The sequence below is a fragment of the Taeniopygia guttata genome, chromosome 7 (genome assembly GCF_048771995.1).
Source record: "Taeniopygia guttata chromosome 7, bTaeGut7.mat, whole genome shotgun sequence".
In the NCBI taxonomy this organism is placed as follows: domain Eukaryota; kingdom Metazoa; phylum Chordata; class Aves; order Passeriformes; family Estrildidae; genus Taeniopygia; species Taeniopygia guttata.
This window is the reverse complement of record NC_133032.1, coordinates 21,251,302-21,271,254: the sequence shown is the minus strand read 5'-3', so window position 1 is coordinate 21,271,254 and position 19,953 is coordinate 21,251,302. Positions and strand designations below refer to the sequence as shown.

General features: G+C 40.1%; 1 protein-coding gene across 5 annotated transcripts in view; it reads right to left on the bottom strand.

Annotated features, from left to right (window-relative positions):
• PARD3B (par-3 family cell polarity regulator beta) overlaps window positions 1-19,953 on the bottom strand; it is a 394,980-nt gene that overhangs the window by 26,550 nt on the left and 348,477 nt on the right. For all 5 annotated transcript variants that reach the window (XM_030277633.4, XM_012574931.5, XM_030277632.4 and 2 more), the window contains one exon: window positions 4,579-4,658. In XM_030277633.4, coding sequence (XP_030133493.3) covers window positions 4,579-4,658 — 80 coding nt within the window. The remainder of the gene's footprint in view (window positions 1-4,578; window positions 4,659-19,953) is intronic.

Here is a 19,953-nt window from a genome sequence, read left to right as displayed (position 1 = left end):
GAATCCTTTACAAATCCATTTCTCACATTATGCAAGTTGCATGGTCAACCTGAAGAGAAGCTTCCAGCATGGGAAAACTACCCATTGCCACTGTATGGCAAGGCTGGTTTCTTAATCCATTTCCAAGCTTCCCAGTTTCAGGATGCATGTTACATTTAAGACAAGACTTGTGAGCAAATTACCAGTTTGCTCAGCAGTCTTGTCCCAGCCACAGCAATACAGCTGAACTCACCTACAAAGCCTGAACTCATTTTTCCATGCTAGCAATTATTTTCTAATGCTCTCACAGCCTTTCTGGCTCCCTGCCTTTTCTTGACATAAATGTGTTCTTCAATAATACGAGAATTCCAGAGAAAGTCTCAAGTACTACGTTTCCTTTGGAATCAGCACTTCTTATTGGAAAGATGGCTGAGCTTTCTAATCCCCATTCATCCTGTCAACCAGCGTGCCGTCCCAGTGTCTGTCAGCCTGCTTTTGGCCACAGCCAGCTTTTCCACCACCACAGAAAAGAACGTGTCCTTGAACACGAAGCTTCTCCAAACAAGGCTGCCATTAGCAAGACTGTGATTTACATTAAAACAGACTTCCATAAAAGCAAGCTCAAAAATAGAACTACGAACAAACAGAGCAGCTTCAGCTTCGTATATGCTCCATAGCTCAATCAGGAAAATATTCTGAATTGCACCAAGAAAGTACGCATTAAAAATAGTTTAAAAGATACAAATGTTTTTATGGCTCCCACAACCTTGCCCTGCTCTTCTTCCCAAAGAAGAGTCTAAAACATGTAAGAATCAAGCGATTCTCCTCCTAAATAGGAGAATTTAACATTACTTAATACTACTACTCAGCACTACTTAGCAATAGCCTGAGGGCAACACGTAAGTATTGAGTGCAAAAAAATGTATCTCTCTTGCAAAGCCTCCCATTTCTGTCTCTCCCACTTTGCTGCTTTTCTGCAGACAGAACAGCACAATGCAGTGAGAGATGAAGACCTGCCACTCTGCTGCCACAGCCACTTATCATTTAATTCAGATGTCTGCCTCTGTAGACATTTCCAAAGTAAGCCTACAGGCTGGCATTATTTTACGCAGAAACTTAACTATGTAGCTCAGCTCACCACTCCTTAAACCAGTCAGACACATAGCCTTTCTCCAAAAGCTGCTGCCTCCTGTTTCCCCATTTAATTAAGTATGTAACCTTACACAGGAACAGATCCTCCCCTCAAAGGAAAAAAGGACATCACTGACTTCAGTGAGACCAGGACAGTAATTTGCTGCTGTACCAACTGGAAAGACAAGCACACTTGACAGCTGAATTCCTCAAACAGCGTTAATACAGACTTGTATCACCTGAATTTGGCCCATAATATCTGGACTTAAATTAACAGCTTCAATGAAAAACAGAAAAAAAAAAGGCAAAGCCACAATGATGCTTCAAAGCTTAGAATTTTTCAAGCCAGCAGCAGGTATGTTCAGATCTGACTTCATGCAGGATGCACACCTTTGCAAAGGAATGGGAGAGTGCCTTAGGGGCATCAAACACTGATAAAGATTTTACTAGGTGAACATTCCTCCTTCTTGTCCAGTGGGGAGGAGGACCAAAGCTCTTTTACTTAATTTGTCCATGCCAACACACACTGGCACGAGTCCTGGTGGCTTTCAGGTAAGCAGAACAGTTGCACTGTGTAGGTCTCAGCTACTCTTGACACAGCACAGATCCCCTCCTTCCTCCCCATCCTGTGAAACTGGCTGCAGTCCAAGCGCTTTCCTCTTCTTCCTTGTGTGTGCCACACCAGAGCAACAGGCAAAGGTCATATCCTCCTGGACTCACGTAATATTGAAACAGGAATTTGTTTCCCAGCATCTGCAACCCTCTTCTGAAGCCTCTGTAAGTATCTCTTATTAAACTGGGCTTAAATGGCTAAGTATGCAGACTGCTCCATATGGCATCCGTGCCAATGCGGCTCAGTGGCCTCACCACAGTGAGGACAGCACAAAAGAAGGGGACCCAAGGGCAGGAAACTGTGAACTAATACTAAAATGCTCGAGAGAAGAAAGCTACTCTTTTGAGGAAATACTACCTCTTAATTTCTTTCTTCATTCCAGTTTCTTTCTCTTAATTTCTTTTCCTTTAAGAATGCTGCTTATTACAGTAGTTTTCATGGATCCTCCACTGCTGAGAATTGGTTGGCAAATGGGTGGTTTTTACCTGGATTCCTCTATACTCCTGGGCAGTCAGCCACGAGAACAAAAGAAATCACTCATTTCCATTAGTGGCTGGCAATGAGACTGCATCCCCTTCATCTGGATTTAGACTTCACTGTACAATCTAGTCATTTGTGACTGCCAGGGCTTAATTACTGCAGTAACATGAAACTGCAAAACTTACAAAACTGAAGTATAAAAAGCAGCAGCTGATTGCTGAATTGTAGGCACACCCAAGGGTGTGTGATATCCCAAGGCTCTGCTCCTGCCAGGGTGGAAATCCTCTGGAGACCCAGCTTGGCTTGCGTGCAGCAGCGTGTTTGGGTTGGGAAGCACAAACAGCTCTGCTGAAGTGCAGGTCTTCTCACTCTCCAGCATAATCTCCTTAGCACAGAGAGACAAGACGCTTTCACAGTGATCTTCAGAAGCTTAGGGAATATTTGGATGACTTTCTAAATTGAGAGTTACCACCAGTTAAACACTCAAACCTGTTCTAAGAGCGGGAGAGTTGTGTCTCCAGCAAGTTAAATGGAGGTTCAGGGAACAATACTGTAAGATTCATGATCTTATTCAGATAAATCTACTTTTAAAAAAACACAAAAAAACCAAAGCCCAAAAACCAATCAACCAAACCCCACAAGAACACAGGTTGTAGAGATGAGCAGTATATACACCTAGGCAACATGTTGAGGATGCAGCAGCTTGGAAAGGAACAGGATAGAAGGGATGCAGGGAACACTTACTACAGAAAGCCAGGGCATGTCTACATCTGCACTGTAGTGCTCACTTCTGGTCATTCTCTCTTGAAAGGAATACTAGGGAAATCAAAACAATTCTGGCTTATGGAAGTTGCTTCACTGGGAAATTTTCAGTTTACAACATTTGAAAAAACATGGTTAATTTTCTTAAAGGGAAAATGAATAAAAGAAGACATACAAATATAAAAATTGCTGTAGAGAGTTACACTGGGCACCAATTATGAATTTACTTTATTGTAATCCACAACGAAGTACTCAACAAAATGGAAGTTCAAAATAAATAAAAAAGGACAGTGCAAAATTAAGATACACCTAACATGCAAAAATCACTGCTAGAAACGTGAAAGGGAAACATGAGGTTAGAGGACTGTAAAAAAGATGGCTATTTACCCAGAAGATTAAATACCCACAGTCAGACAGGAAATACATGCAAGACACACTGTTGGAAAGCAGGACTCTGTCAGATAAGCCAGTTACTGCACAGGATGCATCTCCAAGAAAAAATGGCTGACAAATATAATTTGAAGTCAGGAAGTAAACTGCAGACACATCCTTTGGTTTAGAAATCATATACATTAAAAATGCCTACAGACATCCAAAAGTGCCTTGTGAAACAGTCTTTATAGTCTGGTTAGCAAAAATAAAATATTCTTTGTATTTTCATCTGGAATTATACACACAGCATTACATATTTATCAATCAATCTTTCCGTGTTCACCTTTGAATGTAAATAGCTGAGTAGAAAAAGAAGCAGCAAAAAGAAACAATTCACTGATTTCCTAAATGCCAGCACTACTTCACTACAAAAAAAAATCTTATTGTTTATAGATGCCTATTTTTGCTTTGCTTTTACAAATCTGCCTGACTGTAGATCCAAGAAGTGGATTGGACCATGCCTCTTAGGACTTGTCCAGCCCTCTAATTCTAAACGGGGAATATTTTTCTATTTTTGTTTTCCTCTCCCTGCTTCCGACTATCTCTTTTAGCATCCTCTCAGTCCCCTTTCTGGCTTGATTTGTGTTACACTCTGCTATTAGAACTCCCATAGAAATGGGGCTGAAATCTCTGAAATGCTTCCTTTTTGTTATGCCCCACTGGTTTCAGACTAGAATTATTCTTCATTCAGTTGATAAGGATTAAAAATTAAAAAAAGCCCTCAGAGAATTCACTCACATTTCCAGAGCACTCAGTAAAAGCACAGAGACGTTCTCATGGAATAGACTGCAGTCAGACAGCCCTTGTAGCAACAAGGGACTTCAGTAGTTGGGGCTGCTATAGTGGAAGCTTTCCACAGCAACGTTCTGTCAATGCCAGCTGGGATTATATCACTACAAACTCAGTCATTTATGCCCTGCTATGACCTGTTATAACTCTTGCAGAGCCAGCTCCCTCAATGTCATGTTCTCTACCTGTGGATCGTGACTCTTGCTGATGTGTTCAATGAGACCTGTTTTTTAAAAATTCAAAAGTCCAAATTAATAGTACAGGTATAAAATGGCAGTAAATCAGCAGCAAAAGGTGACAAGACAAAAGTGCAGAATAATCTCTCATGTTAGAGCTGGACATCAGCTGTGGGCTGCCTTCCCTCCCCATTGGAAGGAGGCTTGCTGCTGTACCTGGGTAAGGATGCATACTGCCTTTCCACCCCCTCGAAGTGCAGATTGTAGGAGCTTCCATCTGGACCTTTTCCAGGCACCTGTGGAGAGAAGAGTAATTAGAGATGAAGATCAATTATGCAGCCCAGCTACTAACAATGCATCTCAAAACGATAAGCAGAGAACACATGATGCTGCAACATGCCAAAATCAACAAAAGAAAGGCAGGGGCTCAAAGAAGCTTCAAATCCCATATATAATCTTATCACTGCTAACAAGAAAGGCTTCTGTATCAAAGAAGTGTTCAGAGCAGGTATAATCTTCAGCATCTTTCCCTCATCTGCCTACTAGCTGGGATACTGTCTCTCCTTCCCTGGCTGGAATTCAGTAATGTGAGGACATCATCTAACTAAGTACACCCCTTCCTGTTACAGTGGCATAACTACCTGAATCAAAGCTAACATCTTAGTACCAAGTCTGCTTTTTTTCCCTCCACTAGCTTGTTTTTCTTAAGCACAAAATATGATACAAACAGGTTTTCTTTCATTCTTAACACGAATCTAGAAACTTTCCCTAACGCCACTGCAAAGCTCAGTATCCAGCTGGGAGTTAAGTGCATTTATGATGCTCTGGTACCATTTCAAAAGTGCAGTGTTAGTGCACTCAGTCAAAATGCCAGCACTACTTGGTTTGTGTTCAAGATGGCAACCAGCATTGGCTGGGGAGCACAATTCTATCAGGAAGGCTCCAACCGGGTACCAAACGGTGAACTTCAATGCTTTTAGCACACAGGAGCTCTCCCAATTTCACTCAATGCCTGCTGATGGCACAAAGTGTTAAGAGCCTTGTTAAAATGGAGCTATTAGTCTTTTCTTCCATAAATGGAGGAGGCTCTGACTGCCTTCAGTGTTTCCTGCATTAGTATGTATTCCTATTCCGGTGCTGCTAGAATCAGCAGTTTTATAAAGCAATATACTAAGAGGCCATTTAAAATCCCCTTCCCCTTTTACAGATTAATAGCAGAAAGGAAGATTTAATGCCTTTTCAAACATTTTTAACAATTCATTAAAAAGAAAGTAATAAATCACATCAAGCTTTTGGCAAATGCCCGATTAGAGAAAAGAGAAAACAAAAATTAACATGTTTTTTGCATTCTACAGGTTAAAGTACATTTCTGTCAGTCCTGTAATTTATGCACAATACACCATTTTCACTGAATGGATGTATAAACCACTGCAATGAGAAAAGTTGTGCATTCAGGTGTATTAAGTGTTATCTACCTTGACAAAGTATTTCTGTGTACATTACATAAACTGAGTCCTATGCAAAGAGAGGCAGTATCATTTGGAGCTACTAGGCAGGCTTAGAAATTATTCCAGATGAATTTTGTTATGCACCTTGGCAGTCATCAAACATCCAAGATATTTGTAAATGAAAAAAAATTATTTAGTACAGGCCTCTTGCAAGCTTCCTTTTCTCATTCAAAACAGAAAGGCATCCTCACAGAACTGTTTGTCACAAGAAAAAAACACCTCTGATTTGAAATGACCCATGCTTAGCAGCACCTGACTTTGGATGAACAAAAAATAACAATAATCGTCCTACATTTCAAAAAGAGGGCAGTAGGCTAAAGGGCTCATTCATTCATTTTTTCCACCAGAAAAAGTAACAGGCAGAGAGACTTTATAAAGTCACTTAGGTGAAGAGTCACAGCCACTTTGGCTGTTCTTATACTGCTAATTTCATCAGGTTCATAATTTCCCTTAAGTTCCCAAGCACACTGGTAAGAGAAGACCCTCTAGATTTCTCCCGTTTTATGAAGATGAATGAGGGGGAAAAAACCAAATGTGTAATCTGGTCTCTCACCATAAAAACATGTAGTTTTTATTGTGTACCTGAGCAGCTGTATATAGGTTATTAACTACATGCACGAGTCTGGTAGTGGTGTGAGTTTCCTGCACTCTCCCACCTAAAGGGAGTAACAGCAGCCAGGCAATGTGAAAAAACACAAACACTCATAATTGTGCCAGAATCAAGCAGTAATCCCAAAACTTATACCAACCACAAAAGTAAAAAATATTTACATCACAAGGCCTTTTTTCAGCCTGAAAACACCCCTTTTTTGATGATTTCCTGCAGACCAAATAGAAGGCAATAGCCCCTGCCAGGTCTGTTTGTATATATGATTTGAGAGACAGTTACCATAGAAACACCCTGGTGGCGGATACACAATTTTGCTAATTTGGATCCATCGAGCGGCTGAGTCTCCACACCCTATATAAAACCCCCAATGCACTGGAAAAGCATGCTCTGGCTCTGCACAGCTAATTAAAGGCTCAGCCATTCCTTCTGATTTTCCTTCTCCATCTGTCCATGCGACAGTAAAAGCGTATCATCACTCAGCCTGGAGTGCCAAAATGGTGCCTGGAATAAAATACTACCCTGATGAAAAGAGAAATTGTGAAAATAGAAACACCTCCTTAGTAGAAGTTATTTATATTTCAGAAAGAGTAAAAGCAAAGGGTTCCTTTTCTGCCTTCCACAACAAACTAAGCTAAAAATCAGTGTGAAATGTACTAATTAGTAAGATCAAAATGTTTCAAGTTCCCCTCCTTTCCTAAAACAGGACATATGCAGCTGGCCCTCAGACTAGATGTGGAATTTTTAACACATTTAATAATCACAACATATTTAGGTGAAGAAACAGCAATCTTAATGAATCAGGATTAATACCTGGAAGTCCTGTCAAAACCAAATGTGTGGTGACCACGAGGTGACCAGCAAGGGAGCTGACAAGAAGGTGCAGTGCCCAGATAAGTCCCTACAGATGTAGCTAGAAGAGCTTAGGAGACCAACACTCCAATCAATAGAGAACACAACAGCAGGTGAAATACACATTTCACAAATGTATGGTAACTCACAACAGAAAAAAATTATTCAAAATATACTCCTGTATTTTTAGGGTTTAAATTAACAACATCAACTAAAATAAGTGGCATCATTATGAACAGTTCATCTCTTAAGAGCGGCCTCAACTAACAAGCAAAACATGAATATGCAAAAATAACGGGCAGAGATAAACACAGAAACAGCCATCATCCTATCAGTGCAATTAAAAGAGCAGCATGTTTAAACCAAGGAAAGAAAACACTATCTTTATCAAAAAACAACAGCAAACAATCCATGAAATGTAACTGTTGCAAAGTATTGGTTTGACCAAGACCTTTGTGGAATGTAAAACTAATAAACAGGACACTAATATGAATCAAACCAACTAACATCTGGTTAGCAAGAGACAGTAAAGCCTTTGGCAGGTGGAAGAAAGGCAAGACCTGAGAGCTGAATGGGAGAGCAGAACCTCTGTACCAGCAGGCTGTTCTCCTAATTGTCCCTTTGGGAATCCCAGTCACAGCAGTGGCCACACTCAGAGACAAGATAGCAGAAAAACTGGCAAGATATTGTCTCCATGTAACTCAATGCCTTCATGCTAGGATTTTCTGTGTGCCAGAGAGGTGTTTTTTACACATGGCAAGTTAATGTTTCTGTTGTTTAAGTCTCTCTTTTAGAAGCAATAATTTTCACTAGCTAACAAGATTTCTGTTAGGTAAAGGTATCTCCAGAAAATATACTGTGACACCTCTGCATCCTTAACTAAACCCCTGCTAGTTCCCAGCAGAAGAACCAGGTTTGTAGAAGTGTAGAACTTAAGGACAGCATAGATAAAGTCAGAAACAAATATCTTAGAGTGTTCAACCACCTGCAAATAAATTTTAAGCTATAAATAGAGTATACCTGTGAGCAGGTGCCTTGAGTAAGTCTGGAATTTGCCTACAGGAGAATCCTGCTGTTTCAGAATAACAATTCTTTAAGGGAAGAGAAAGGATTTATTTAATCCTGAAGCTCCTGACAATCTTGAAAACTGTACAGAAAAGTGCATGAGACTGTTTATTCCCTGGGAGATCCTGCATTTCATTCAGCCTCACCTGCCTTATACTGCCTTCCTCTTGGAGCATTTGCTAAAGGCTACAATTCTAGCTGCTAGCAGGAAAGCCTCTCTTGCTCCTTCCTTATGGGTCAAGGTATTAGGGGCTGGACAGATGCTGTGGTACAAAAAATAACAACTATAGCAATCCTTTTTGAAGTTTAAGCTACATGAAACCAGAACTGACTTTTTCTTGTGCATCTACACACAGCTCAAGGTGAGAGCTACCACACTGCAAATAGAAATCAGCAACAACTCCTTGCCCCTACCAGCAGAATTCAGCAGGACAGTATGCTTTTGCCTGGGGCTCTACTTCTCACAGATTTCCACCTGACTCCCTGCTCAAGGTCCATCCTGAGTGAAGCCAGCAGAGTGAAAACCCAAGACCATGGATACTGCTTATAAGGAAAATAAATGATGCAGAGACATTTTCAGGTTGGCTGTCTCATAAAGTTGCAGTTACTGTTCCCTGCAGGTATTTAGACTTGCTTACAGAAAACTTCATCCTCATTGCAGAGGTCAGTTAGTTAAAAAAATTCTTTCAAAACTTCTGAATCAGCTACTCTTCTGTTCAGAGTCAAAAGTTTCCCACTGTTAAAAAAGAATCATATACAGTAGATGTTAAATTCAGGATTACTAATTCTTCACTCATATGCCAAGCATTGCTGTCCTTTTATTATTTAGCCCTTTTTTTCCTGACTTGTGAACCATAAGCTTCCTCCAAACATTTAAATTACCATTAAGATCAGAAAGAAAATTTGGACAATGTGCTGCCCACTAGATAAGTAGCAATAATGTAACTTCCTCAAGGTTGATGAGATTTTAGCTACATGTTTGTGAATCCAGGGCAAAACACTGCTGACTCCACTTGAGCTACACCTGACTGATTTAAAATTATGGGAGATCAGAAAAAGCTTATGAAGATAGGAGTCCTGGGACTCCTAACTTTTTCACTTATTCACTGTGCATGCTCAGAAGAGTCACTTGAGCTTGCGCACTGTGGTTTTCTACCCATAAGAATGGCAGGATACTACCACTGTATTTTATACAAGTGACATGCACTGTAAAACAGGAGACAGCCCAGGAAGGCTGCAGAGTGAAGCTTCTGCTCTTACATCAATCCAAGTGCTTTGAAAATGCTACCCAGTTCTGCTTTTTGCCTGAAAGTCTGTGTATAAACATGACACATAGGACTGCTGCATTGCTTAGTGCATTTTTCAATAGTCTTGTGATCATCTGCTAAAGGACTTGATTCAGATGCTGGTTTGACCTCTGTTCTCAAAGCTCTTCTTTTGTCTGTGAGCGTTTCTAATCACATGGGTTGAGATTCAGCATGCCAAAAAGAGCTGTGGTATAACGGAATTTGCCCTTTAACCTTCAGGTCTCCCCTCTGCTGAGACACAGTTGGTTTTTGTTTTCAATTAAGTGAAAACTGAAGAAAAATGGAGAGGTAGAAGTGGATTTATTCCCCACCCTGGTCTCAATGTTTCATACACAGGTGAAGCATCAAAATTAACCCACTTATTTTTTGCATTTCAACTCTGCCTGGTTCTGGGAACTGCAAGTGAAATTTAGGAGCACAATTTGACTTGCTAACACTTTCTTTAGCTGCTGAAACAGAAGCAGGTGATGTAAGGCCGTGAACTGGATGGTCCATGTGAAATGGTGGAAATTGATTGAAGGGGTCTTCTTAATTCCTTACTGCTGTGATATCCTCATTAACCAACCCTTGGAGAGCCCCAGCATTTCTACAGAAAGCATGGTATCTTCCATCCAGTTTTTTTAATGTTTTGCATCAAAAGGTAAAGATTAAAAATTCTACCACTGTCTACAATTCAAAAGAATTTTTCTGATGTTTTCCATACATACACAAAGAGGGATATATTTTGCTTTCCTAGTTTTGCAATGAAAGTTGAAACAGTGATTTTGCGTTATTATAACACTCATAATTTCTCCCTCTAATTTAGATGGTTTTTAATAAAGCTCCATTGATTCCTCTGAAAGAAATCCCTCCTGGCAAAAGCAGAACACACACGCTGATTGCTAAATATGCAGCAATTATCATATTCAGCGGCGCACTTTAATATCTTATTTATAGATGTATCTATCTATAATTTGCTTTAATTAAGTTGCATTGATTTTAATGGCAGAAGTAGACCTCAAAGAGGAGTCTAATGTTCTATGAGCCCATTGGTACTGCTTTACCATTGTTTGGATATAAGACAGCACCTTTAATACTTCTTTTTGATATTCTTAGTTGTGCTTTTCTTCTTGGCTGCAATGGCAAGACAAGATGATGTTCCACAGGAACTCTTAAAACCACCTCCACCACTGAAGAGAAAGAGCACTTTCAACTTCCCTGTTACAAATTTGTTTGTTACAAACAAACTTGTTCCCAAGAATAAGGAAGGAAGCAGTATCTTCCCAGCAGATCCTGAGACACCTTGTTTTTCTGTTCCTGCTCCATTTTACAGATATCTCAGGACTACAATTGTCAGAGGTTTTCAAATCATGGTCCAATGTCTTCAAGTTTGTTTTGGGCAGTGTGGTAAATGAACTTTTTTATGTTGTGTCAACAGAAAATAACAGGTTAAAGATTTTGGAAAGGTGACTCAATGGATGGCTATAGATGCCTGTTCATGGCCCAATCACCAAGTCATGACCTCACAGTCTCCTAAAGTTCTGCTCTCTGGGCTCAGTCCCAGGGAATGTTGTGCTTTCTTTTTGTTAAGCATACACTTACTTTAAGCATTTTACACTAATCCAAAAAAGACTTGATGATATTAGAACTGTGACTGAGTTGGTCAAAAAATGTCTTGGAAGAACAAAAGCGAGGTATTGCTCACTAGGAGAGTCACACAGCCTTACTTTCTGCTGGGTGCCACCACATACCCTGGCCATGATTCAGGGAAGCATGCTAAATACTGAGAAGGGTTTTGTTTTAATTTCAATAGCATCTGATTCCTCTTGGAGGCATTCCCAAAGCTAACATACACCTGCATCCCTCGGTGTCTCTATCTCCTTTTTGAGCAAAAATACACAGGAAAAACATTTATCTGTCTGTATCCTGAACATGTCTTCACACATTTGAATACAGCATTCCAGTGATGACGATTTTGGCATTGTCATCTCTCAAGTAAATCTGTAAGATATTACTGGTTCATATTAACTGAGACGCTATCTCAGAGATTACCAAGGCAGCTTTATAACATTACTTATGCAGATCTTAATATATCATTCCCTGTTAGTAATTTTTTTTCCAAGTAAAAAGTAAGTGTTGGCTTTTTAAATCACTGCATTTTGGAATATATCAGCACTAATTTTATAAAAATTGTTCATGTAAAAATGCAAGGGCATGATCTAAAGAAAAAGCACCAAAGTAGCTATGCAAGTACATTTTCTGTTTCTGGTCATCATTTTTCATTCACTGATTATCACTTAAGTGTTGATTAATAGTTATGTTCATGCTGTTAGAATGCATTTCCCTTGGATGAGAAAAACACCCTTGTCCAAAGGAAAAAAGAGACAGTAATCAAACCAACCTTCCTCTTCCCTATAAGAAACACAGACACACACTCCAGAGTCACTGATGATCTTGGTTTTGCTGTTGAATAGGTTTGAAGATTTTCACTTAGAAAATCAGCTGTATGCAATCAGAACACTACTTGGTTGGTCCGATTGCAAGGCAATTAAATGCTCCCCTTCTGCCTGTCTCTCTCTACAGATACATACATATACATACACATGCTCACACACAAATGTACGTTCTCAGAGTCACTTGTCCCTTCTCCCTATGCAATGAACAGCAGGAACACTGAAAACAGCAGTGTTCCATGGTAGAATTAAGCAGGGCTGATTATCTCAGGATTTACTTTTCCTCCTCAGTAATGCCCTACCTCTTGTTCAAGGAGGTGAAACTAATGGTTTAGATTTAGAGGGAGCAGAAAATTCTCTATAGAGGCAATAGACTGAGGGAAATACAAACACAGATGGGAACTTTAAAAGGGAAACAGGCTGTTCCCATAACAGTTTAAAAACATCGCAATTGCCTTAGTTTTGTAGAAAAACAAGCTCTCAGCATTTGCTGTATCTTGCAACACTAAAGAGAGAGAAAACAGCAAAGATGGAGGTGCAGCCAGAACTGCAAAGTGTTTTTTACACAGTCCCACAAAGAAAATACTCTGCTTTCTGAACCCTCGCTCTGTGATCTCCCAATCCTTGGTGCTGGAGAACTATAGTTTCCTTTGACCAAGCAAAATGAGATAATTTCCTGGCCTGTGCCCGTCTCTGTGGGTGGCTTCCTTTTCCATTATTTGTATAATATGTTTTCGTTAATTCTATCTCTTAATTGTCTTTAATGAGCACCAGATTTGCAACACCCTCCCTTGCAAACCTACTCTCAAATTAGAGGCAAACAGAAGTTTCCCTTGAGTTGAAAAATCTTAAAAGCCGCAAAAGAAAAAACCAAAAAACCCACAGCACCCATCAGCATTGATTCTTTCCTACTACAAGGAGGCATTTCAATTGCTCTTCCCCTGAACCAGGCCAAAGTAATTAATCTCTTCCCAGCCACTAAAGAGAATAACTTAACCTGTCACAGAGATACACTTGTGATGCAATATACAGCATACTAATCCATATGTGTGGACACATTTCTAAAGAAGGTCTCCTTTAGTAGTTCTACAATACTGTGTGTTAATTCCTCTCCCTCCATGAAACCAGTCCTCTGCTTTAGCCTGTTTGAAACTAAGCTGCTTCTTGTTCCTCCCAGTCTTGCATTCTTTGCTTCTCTTCTCACTGTAATTAGTTTACAAGACTACTTATCCAGATGATTACTGCTTTTAAATGACAGTCGTCTTTTCTTTTACTCCAGTTCATTGTTGTGTATCATTTTGTCTTGCTATCTGAATACCCAGTTCTCTAAAGCATTTTCTCATTATGTTATCTCCTGATATAAGGCATTTTGAAATACTTCATGAGAGACATTGTATGAAGTGAATTGAATTGAATTTTCTCTCAAAGTCAGGCTTTCAGCATCTTTCTCTAGCTAAGTCAGCACAGTTCTTGGCACCAATGCCAGGGTGTAATGGCCATGCTTTGCAGCTCAGCTATGAGCTTGTGTTCTTTTTAGGGAAAATTAAATGACAGTGTCAGTACCTGGAAAGCAAACAGAGGACAGATCAATATTTCCATTTAAGATGAGGGTGGCAAAATAAAAATGTTTGGTGTATTTTTGAGTGTTTTAATACGCACATCAAGATAACGCTATTTTGCTGTGTCTACCTACATCTGGTGTTGGTGCTGAATGTGTACACAGGGGGTATATGCATGTGTATGTCAGAGAAGAAAAGAAGGAGGGAAGGGGGAAATAGCAGGGCATGGAACTAAATTGCAGAGCAAGTAGTGGAAATAGACAGTGAAAAGCTTCCTGCAGGCAGGCAGCTTCACAGGGGAGAGCAAGCCTTTCATTGTCTATAAAATCATGCCTTGCTGGAGGTCCTCAAGAGTAGAAGGGGTAGCACCTAGAGGCACTAAATCTCTCACTGTTGTATTATTGCATTCTATGCACTTAGCTACTGTACAAACCAACACACTGCTTCAAGAAAAGAAAAGGAAGAAAAAGGGGGAAGATGACCAGAGGGAAGAAGAGGAAGACGGCAGTAAAATTGGAAAACAACCCCCTGCCACAGTTCTCCCCAAGAATACTTTACATCAAAGAAAAGCTGCAGAGTAAATCGTCACGGAGTTAGAAGTTAACTTCAACTCCTTCCATTGTGATTTGACACCACTATGGAACAGTACTCCTACAATTTGAATGGTTAGTCTGTAGCACAGGGTATTAAATCCACCTTAATCCTGTTAAACATAGATGCCAATAAAGAGAGGCGCTCTCTCAATGGCATCGCAACAAAAGCTCTCCACACTACAAATTCAATGTGGTTAACAACAACAACACAAAAAAAAAAAAAAAAAGCAGCCTAAAAAAAGCCAAACCAAAAAAAGAACCACCAAAAATAAAGCCCCAAACAAGCAAAACCCAAACTTCCTCCCCAAACCTGGATTAATCCTGAGCAAACAACATCAGCATAAGTGGGCTTAGAGACAGGGATTGCTTTCCATATGCTATGGCATCAGCTTCCTCAGGATCTTCAGATACCAGTCTGTAAATGTTACAGACATTGTTTCTCCTGCTTGCAACTGCTGTTGGGTGGTGACCTTCTTTGCTTGCTGATACCAATTTAGCAGTTGGTACAGTTTTTCTGTGATTTGGTACTGTCTGTTGTTTGTTGGTACCAGATGGATACCAGATGGGTAACTGTGGGCAATGGTTCCTCTGTGTTCCAATCCCAAAAATCACTGCCTATAGGGTCAGTCTTGTCAGTTGACTCCTAAGTGGCACTTCAAAGCAGCATTCTGAAAAACCTCAACATCTGTTCCTTACTCCTAATGACCTTAAAAAAAATGTTGCAGACATACTTTCCTTTAGCCAGGAGTTACTGTGCATCTGCAGGAAAAATACAACCTTACAGATGCTCACAGCCATCAAACTCACTCTTGCTAATGGCAGCTCCAGGAGCCACCACCTCAACTCTGAAAGTCAGCACCGAATGTGAAGTATAATCAATATATTTTTTCCGTGGTAGCTCCAAAATGTAGGAGTTCAGAGATATTTCAAGGCATTTTTCTAAAAAGTACTTTCAGCAGTGAAGTGAAAGAACAAGAAAAAATAAAAAAAGTGGCTTTGAAAGGCAGCAGGGATACCTGAGGGCTAAGTTTAAAGTATGGAGGGAAAGCAAGAAAAGATAAAGTGATGGAAGAAATCTGTTAACTATTAATTTCTGACTGGTCTTTCAAAATGTTGACCTAGTTGTCAAACAATAGACAGGAGCTGAAAGGTCAGTTAATTAAGTTGAATATTGCCTATTGCAGTTACCTCCTGTGTTATTCCATACAGCTGCTTTTGTCTCTAAGAACAGAAAAGTTCATTTAGGACAGTATGCAAGTATTTTGGTAAATTCTCTATATATGGTAGAGCAGAATGCTGTCTGCAGAAAAATATAGCTGACATCAAAGCGTGTTCCCCACCCCCTGTCTTGCTTCATGGAGAAGTTATGATAAACAGGTTATGTGTTCCCTAAGGTTACCATGGAAACTCATTCTTTTCAGGCCATCATTTGCAAAGGTAAAATTTGCATTAAAATGTGATGGAATTTGATTTTGTGCATGTGTGTGTGAAACTCAAGTGGGGTCATGCTACCATGCAGTATAGCTGTTATTTCAAACCCAGGAGCATACGCTTAAGAGAGAGATCTATTAATCCGTGTAAACACCTCAGTGACCAAATTACAGTTTAATTGCTAACTTGACAAGTATCTTCCTAGCAAATTAAGAGAAATACATTAAAAATTAGCTTCAAACGCAAATGTAAATGTTCATACTGATCCACTGGTGGATATCACTAGATAGCATTTTGCTAAATTCCCCTATAATCATTGTACAGGAAAGGGTGAATTTAGATTGTCAGAATGACTTTGTTTTGATGATGGCAGACTAGGGATGGAAGGCACAGGCAAGTATTTAAAATTATAAATTTTTATCTTATTGTGAAGAAGTTATCATCAAATTATGATCTATAGAATATAATTTAATATAACACTGCTTACTGCATTACAAGAAACTCTTGAATCCAAGTGACTCCCTTCATTTTGAGTCATACAGTAACTTCAAAGTTTCACTCTAGGTATCTGCTACTCTGACTTTTCTTGGAATAGCTGATGGTGGAAAGAATAATCTGATCCAGGCTTCCCTAGGGTCTGGGTTCCTATAGAGATTCTGCCATTGTTTGTTGTCACATGCAGCACTGGCATTCCTAACACAGAAGGGCATTATTTGCAATCATAATGTTGACAATCATTATTTCAGCCTAGCAAGAAGTGGATGACTGGACTAATCTAGAAAGGCCCTATAACTGGTGACCAGACTGCATTGTAGAGGAGATACCAGTCCTGCTGTTCAGTTGTATGCATTCACAACTTACATGCTAAATTTGATATACTACTTTATGAAATCTGTGCTACTCTGGGTTATTCACATATTATGTGTCCTGAGCAGCAGAACACCCTTGGAGGCAGCAGGGTCAGAACTTGTATTTCTGCTTGCAAGGCAGACATTCCAATATCACCTGGATTACAGAAGACTCAATAACTCCTATCATACAGAACTTATGACCCACCATTCAGCAGGAGTGACACTACTTAATATTGGGCAACATGACATTTAACACAACAGTCAGGCCATTTAATGAAGCAAAAGCAGCAAAAACACAGGCAGAACTATGTGTTGTGCTTGCATTCTTAGTGTTTATCATCAAAAACACTTGTTTAATATAAAAAATCCCTTGATTAGTGTCTCAAAAACACTCCAAGAAAATCAAATCAAACCATTCTGCATTGGGAAATTTCTGCTTACAAATTAAATTTACTAAACCAAGCAAGAACACTAAAGACGTTTAAAAAAAAAAGTTTTAAAAAACCAAATGCAAACAAAGATTAAATTGATTACTAACTTTTGCAGAACTTCTCAAAACTCAGCACATTTGATAGGAGGAATGTGTTCCAGTCAGATTCTGTACAGAGCAAGAAGGAAGACACTAGTGCTCCCTTTCCCAGCATTTTTAAGAGTCAGACTTAGAGCTGATCATTGAAGAGAGCTGGCCTTGAGCAGAACAGTCAAAGTTATGTTCAGCACCAGCCTTATGGGGTAAATGCAGTTCTCTTTTTCCATATTTTGTACTTTATTATAATGCAGTCTTGATACTAGATTAGCATCTGCACTATAGACCTTAGACTGGGAACTAATAAAGTTATCCACCCAATCTCTCCATGTCTGAATCACTGACTTTCTTTTTAATTTAAAATAATTATAGCAATGTCGCCTGTTTGTTGAGAAAAATAGGGCCTTTATATATTCACAGATAATTGCTAATACCCAACACCAGTGATACATTCTAATTACTTTTCACACCTTGGCTGTGAAAAAAATCTTGAACTTTTTAGTGTTTTTCTAACTGCAAGACAACAGTGCAGCCAGAGCACTGACACCCTGACTGCTGAAGGCTGCACCAAGGATGGAATTTAACAAGCGGTTCTGCTAATGCATTTTGCAGCAAGGAACTTCAGCAAAACTCAGGAAGACACAAGGCCTCCACCTCAGATTTTGCACTGCAGGAATGAGGAGTGCTGCACAGTTATACAACAGAAGAACTCAATCCAGAAATCAAAAGTAATGAAAAGTCCATTATTTCAGTTGGCTTCTGTCACATACTTAACTATAACAAATACAAGATCTGGGCTCTCTAACAGCCTCAATGACATAGTTGTATTACTTGACCCAGCTTCTTTCAAGCTCAACCCTTGACCCTCAAGTCCTGCACACGCTGGGCAATCATCGCTGTTTGCTGTACTGAGGTCATTCTGCTTTCCCTGAAGTTAAATGAACAAATTTTGCAGTCCTTTCTCCAAACCACTCTCTGTCTTAGCGGGATATTATCCCTAGCAGGTGGAGCTGGACAGTGACCAGCATCTTCAGGAAAGGGGGTGCTGTCTGGGACAACAGTAGCCAGGCAACTCTTTGGATCATAGGTATGTTTGAGGGAGGAGATTTCTTTTTAATCAGCAACACTCAACATGAACATGACCCAGGGAAATTAGGTTGTAAGAATTGAAAAAGAAGTCAACCGTGTCAGCATCTATTTGACAAATGCACCGGATACCTGGTAGTAATGGCCAAAGTTTGTGCCTGAAGGGGATCAGGTTTGAAGCCTGATTTCAGGCCTGATCCAATAAATACCTAAGTGCATGCTTAGCTTCAGACATGAATTTCAGTGGCATAACAGATTTGTCTTGTGATTAAAAAATGAGTGGTGTAACTGGGGCCCCCTTCCAGAAGTTGAAGCAGGCCTCTTACTACTGGCCTGAGGAAGAGGAGGTCAGTTTAAAAGGAAGTCTACTTTCCCCCTTCCCCTGCAGTCTGTCAGGAGCAGCTGTATCTGATTCTACTGGTGTATGGGCACTGAGCTGCTGGGGGTCAGGACCAAGGTGTCACAGAGCAGCATCGCTGAGGCTAAGTACGGGAGGGAAAGCTCAGGGTGCAAAGCACTGGCTTTGGCAGCCCCACGTGGGAAGGCTCGGTGTTAATCTCAGTCCTCTTCCAGCTTCCCCATGTGATGCTGGCCTGAGATTTGGCAGAGGGTGCATGCATGCTCAGGGAAAGTGGCCACACTGTCCCCTGTCTACAGAGTGACCAACAAGGAGACAGAAACTTGTTGAAGCCTATACTGGCAGGAGCTTGCCAAACTCAAAGCAAACTGCAAATACTCAGCTACTATTGAGGACTGCAGTCAATCCAGATTACAGCTAGCTCCAGAAAGGCTATTTGTGCCTATTTTCCCCACCCCACATAATAAAAAGCCAACAGATAAAAGCTGCAGAGCTGTGAGCTATATGCTCAAACACAGTAACTGTTCAGCATACTAAACTGCATGGATTACCTCCTCACAGACTCCCCTCATCAATATAATTATCAGTTAGAGATTTGTTTCTTGCTTCCCTTAACATACTGGCAAATTAAGCAAAATGTATACAATGGAAAACCTCTAGGGCCCTTCATATCATATCAAGTTGATCCATGGCAGCTGTCATGATCTCTGCAATGCCCCACTCAAATCCTCCATTTGGGCAACATCAGAAGAACCTGTCCTAACTGCAAGGGACATGATTGCTGGCACATTTGGTATCTCTCAGTACTGTGAGCCTGCAAGGACAGCCACAGCCTGGCAGCACTGCATGTTTTTGTCTGATTTCTTCCCGCAGCTTGTATGAAATATGAGAAATGCTTAGTGTTTGTCTTCCTCAGAATCACCCCCCTGCACTGAAAAACAACATAACCCAGCTGTATGCAGAGGCACCTCGTGGAATAGATGGCACAATGAATTTCTGGAATTCACATAATATTGCAGGGTATAAACAGTACCAATGAGCTTTGATAAGATGACATATAGCACCAGAACTGTTTCCCCTGGTAAATGAGAGCATGTACAAAGTGTATGCATGAAGACATGAACATTTCAGACTCTCCTCTGGTTCAGATAATCTGTGCCAAATCTAACCTTTGTATAAGTAGGAATGATTCCAAACAAGTTAGAGAAGTCACTCTTTATTATTAGTATTAAAGGAATTGAATTTGGCTCTCCTTGCGTGTGCCATTTGGAATAGTTTATTTTTCACATGAGGTTTGGCGGGGATTTCTCCCAAATAATTTCCCCCCAAAACTACCCTCAAAAGCTGGCCTATAAATTTCAAAATCACTCTGCTTAGTTAGAACAGCTCTGTACAACACATCCCAGTCTGAAAGCT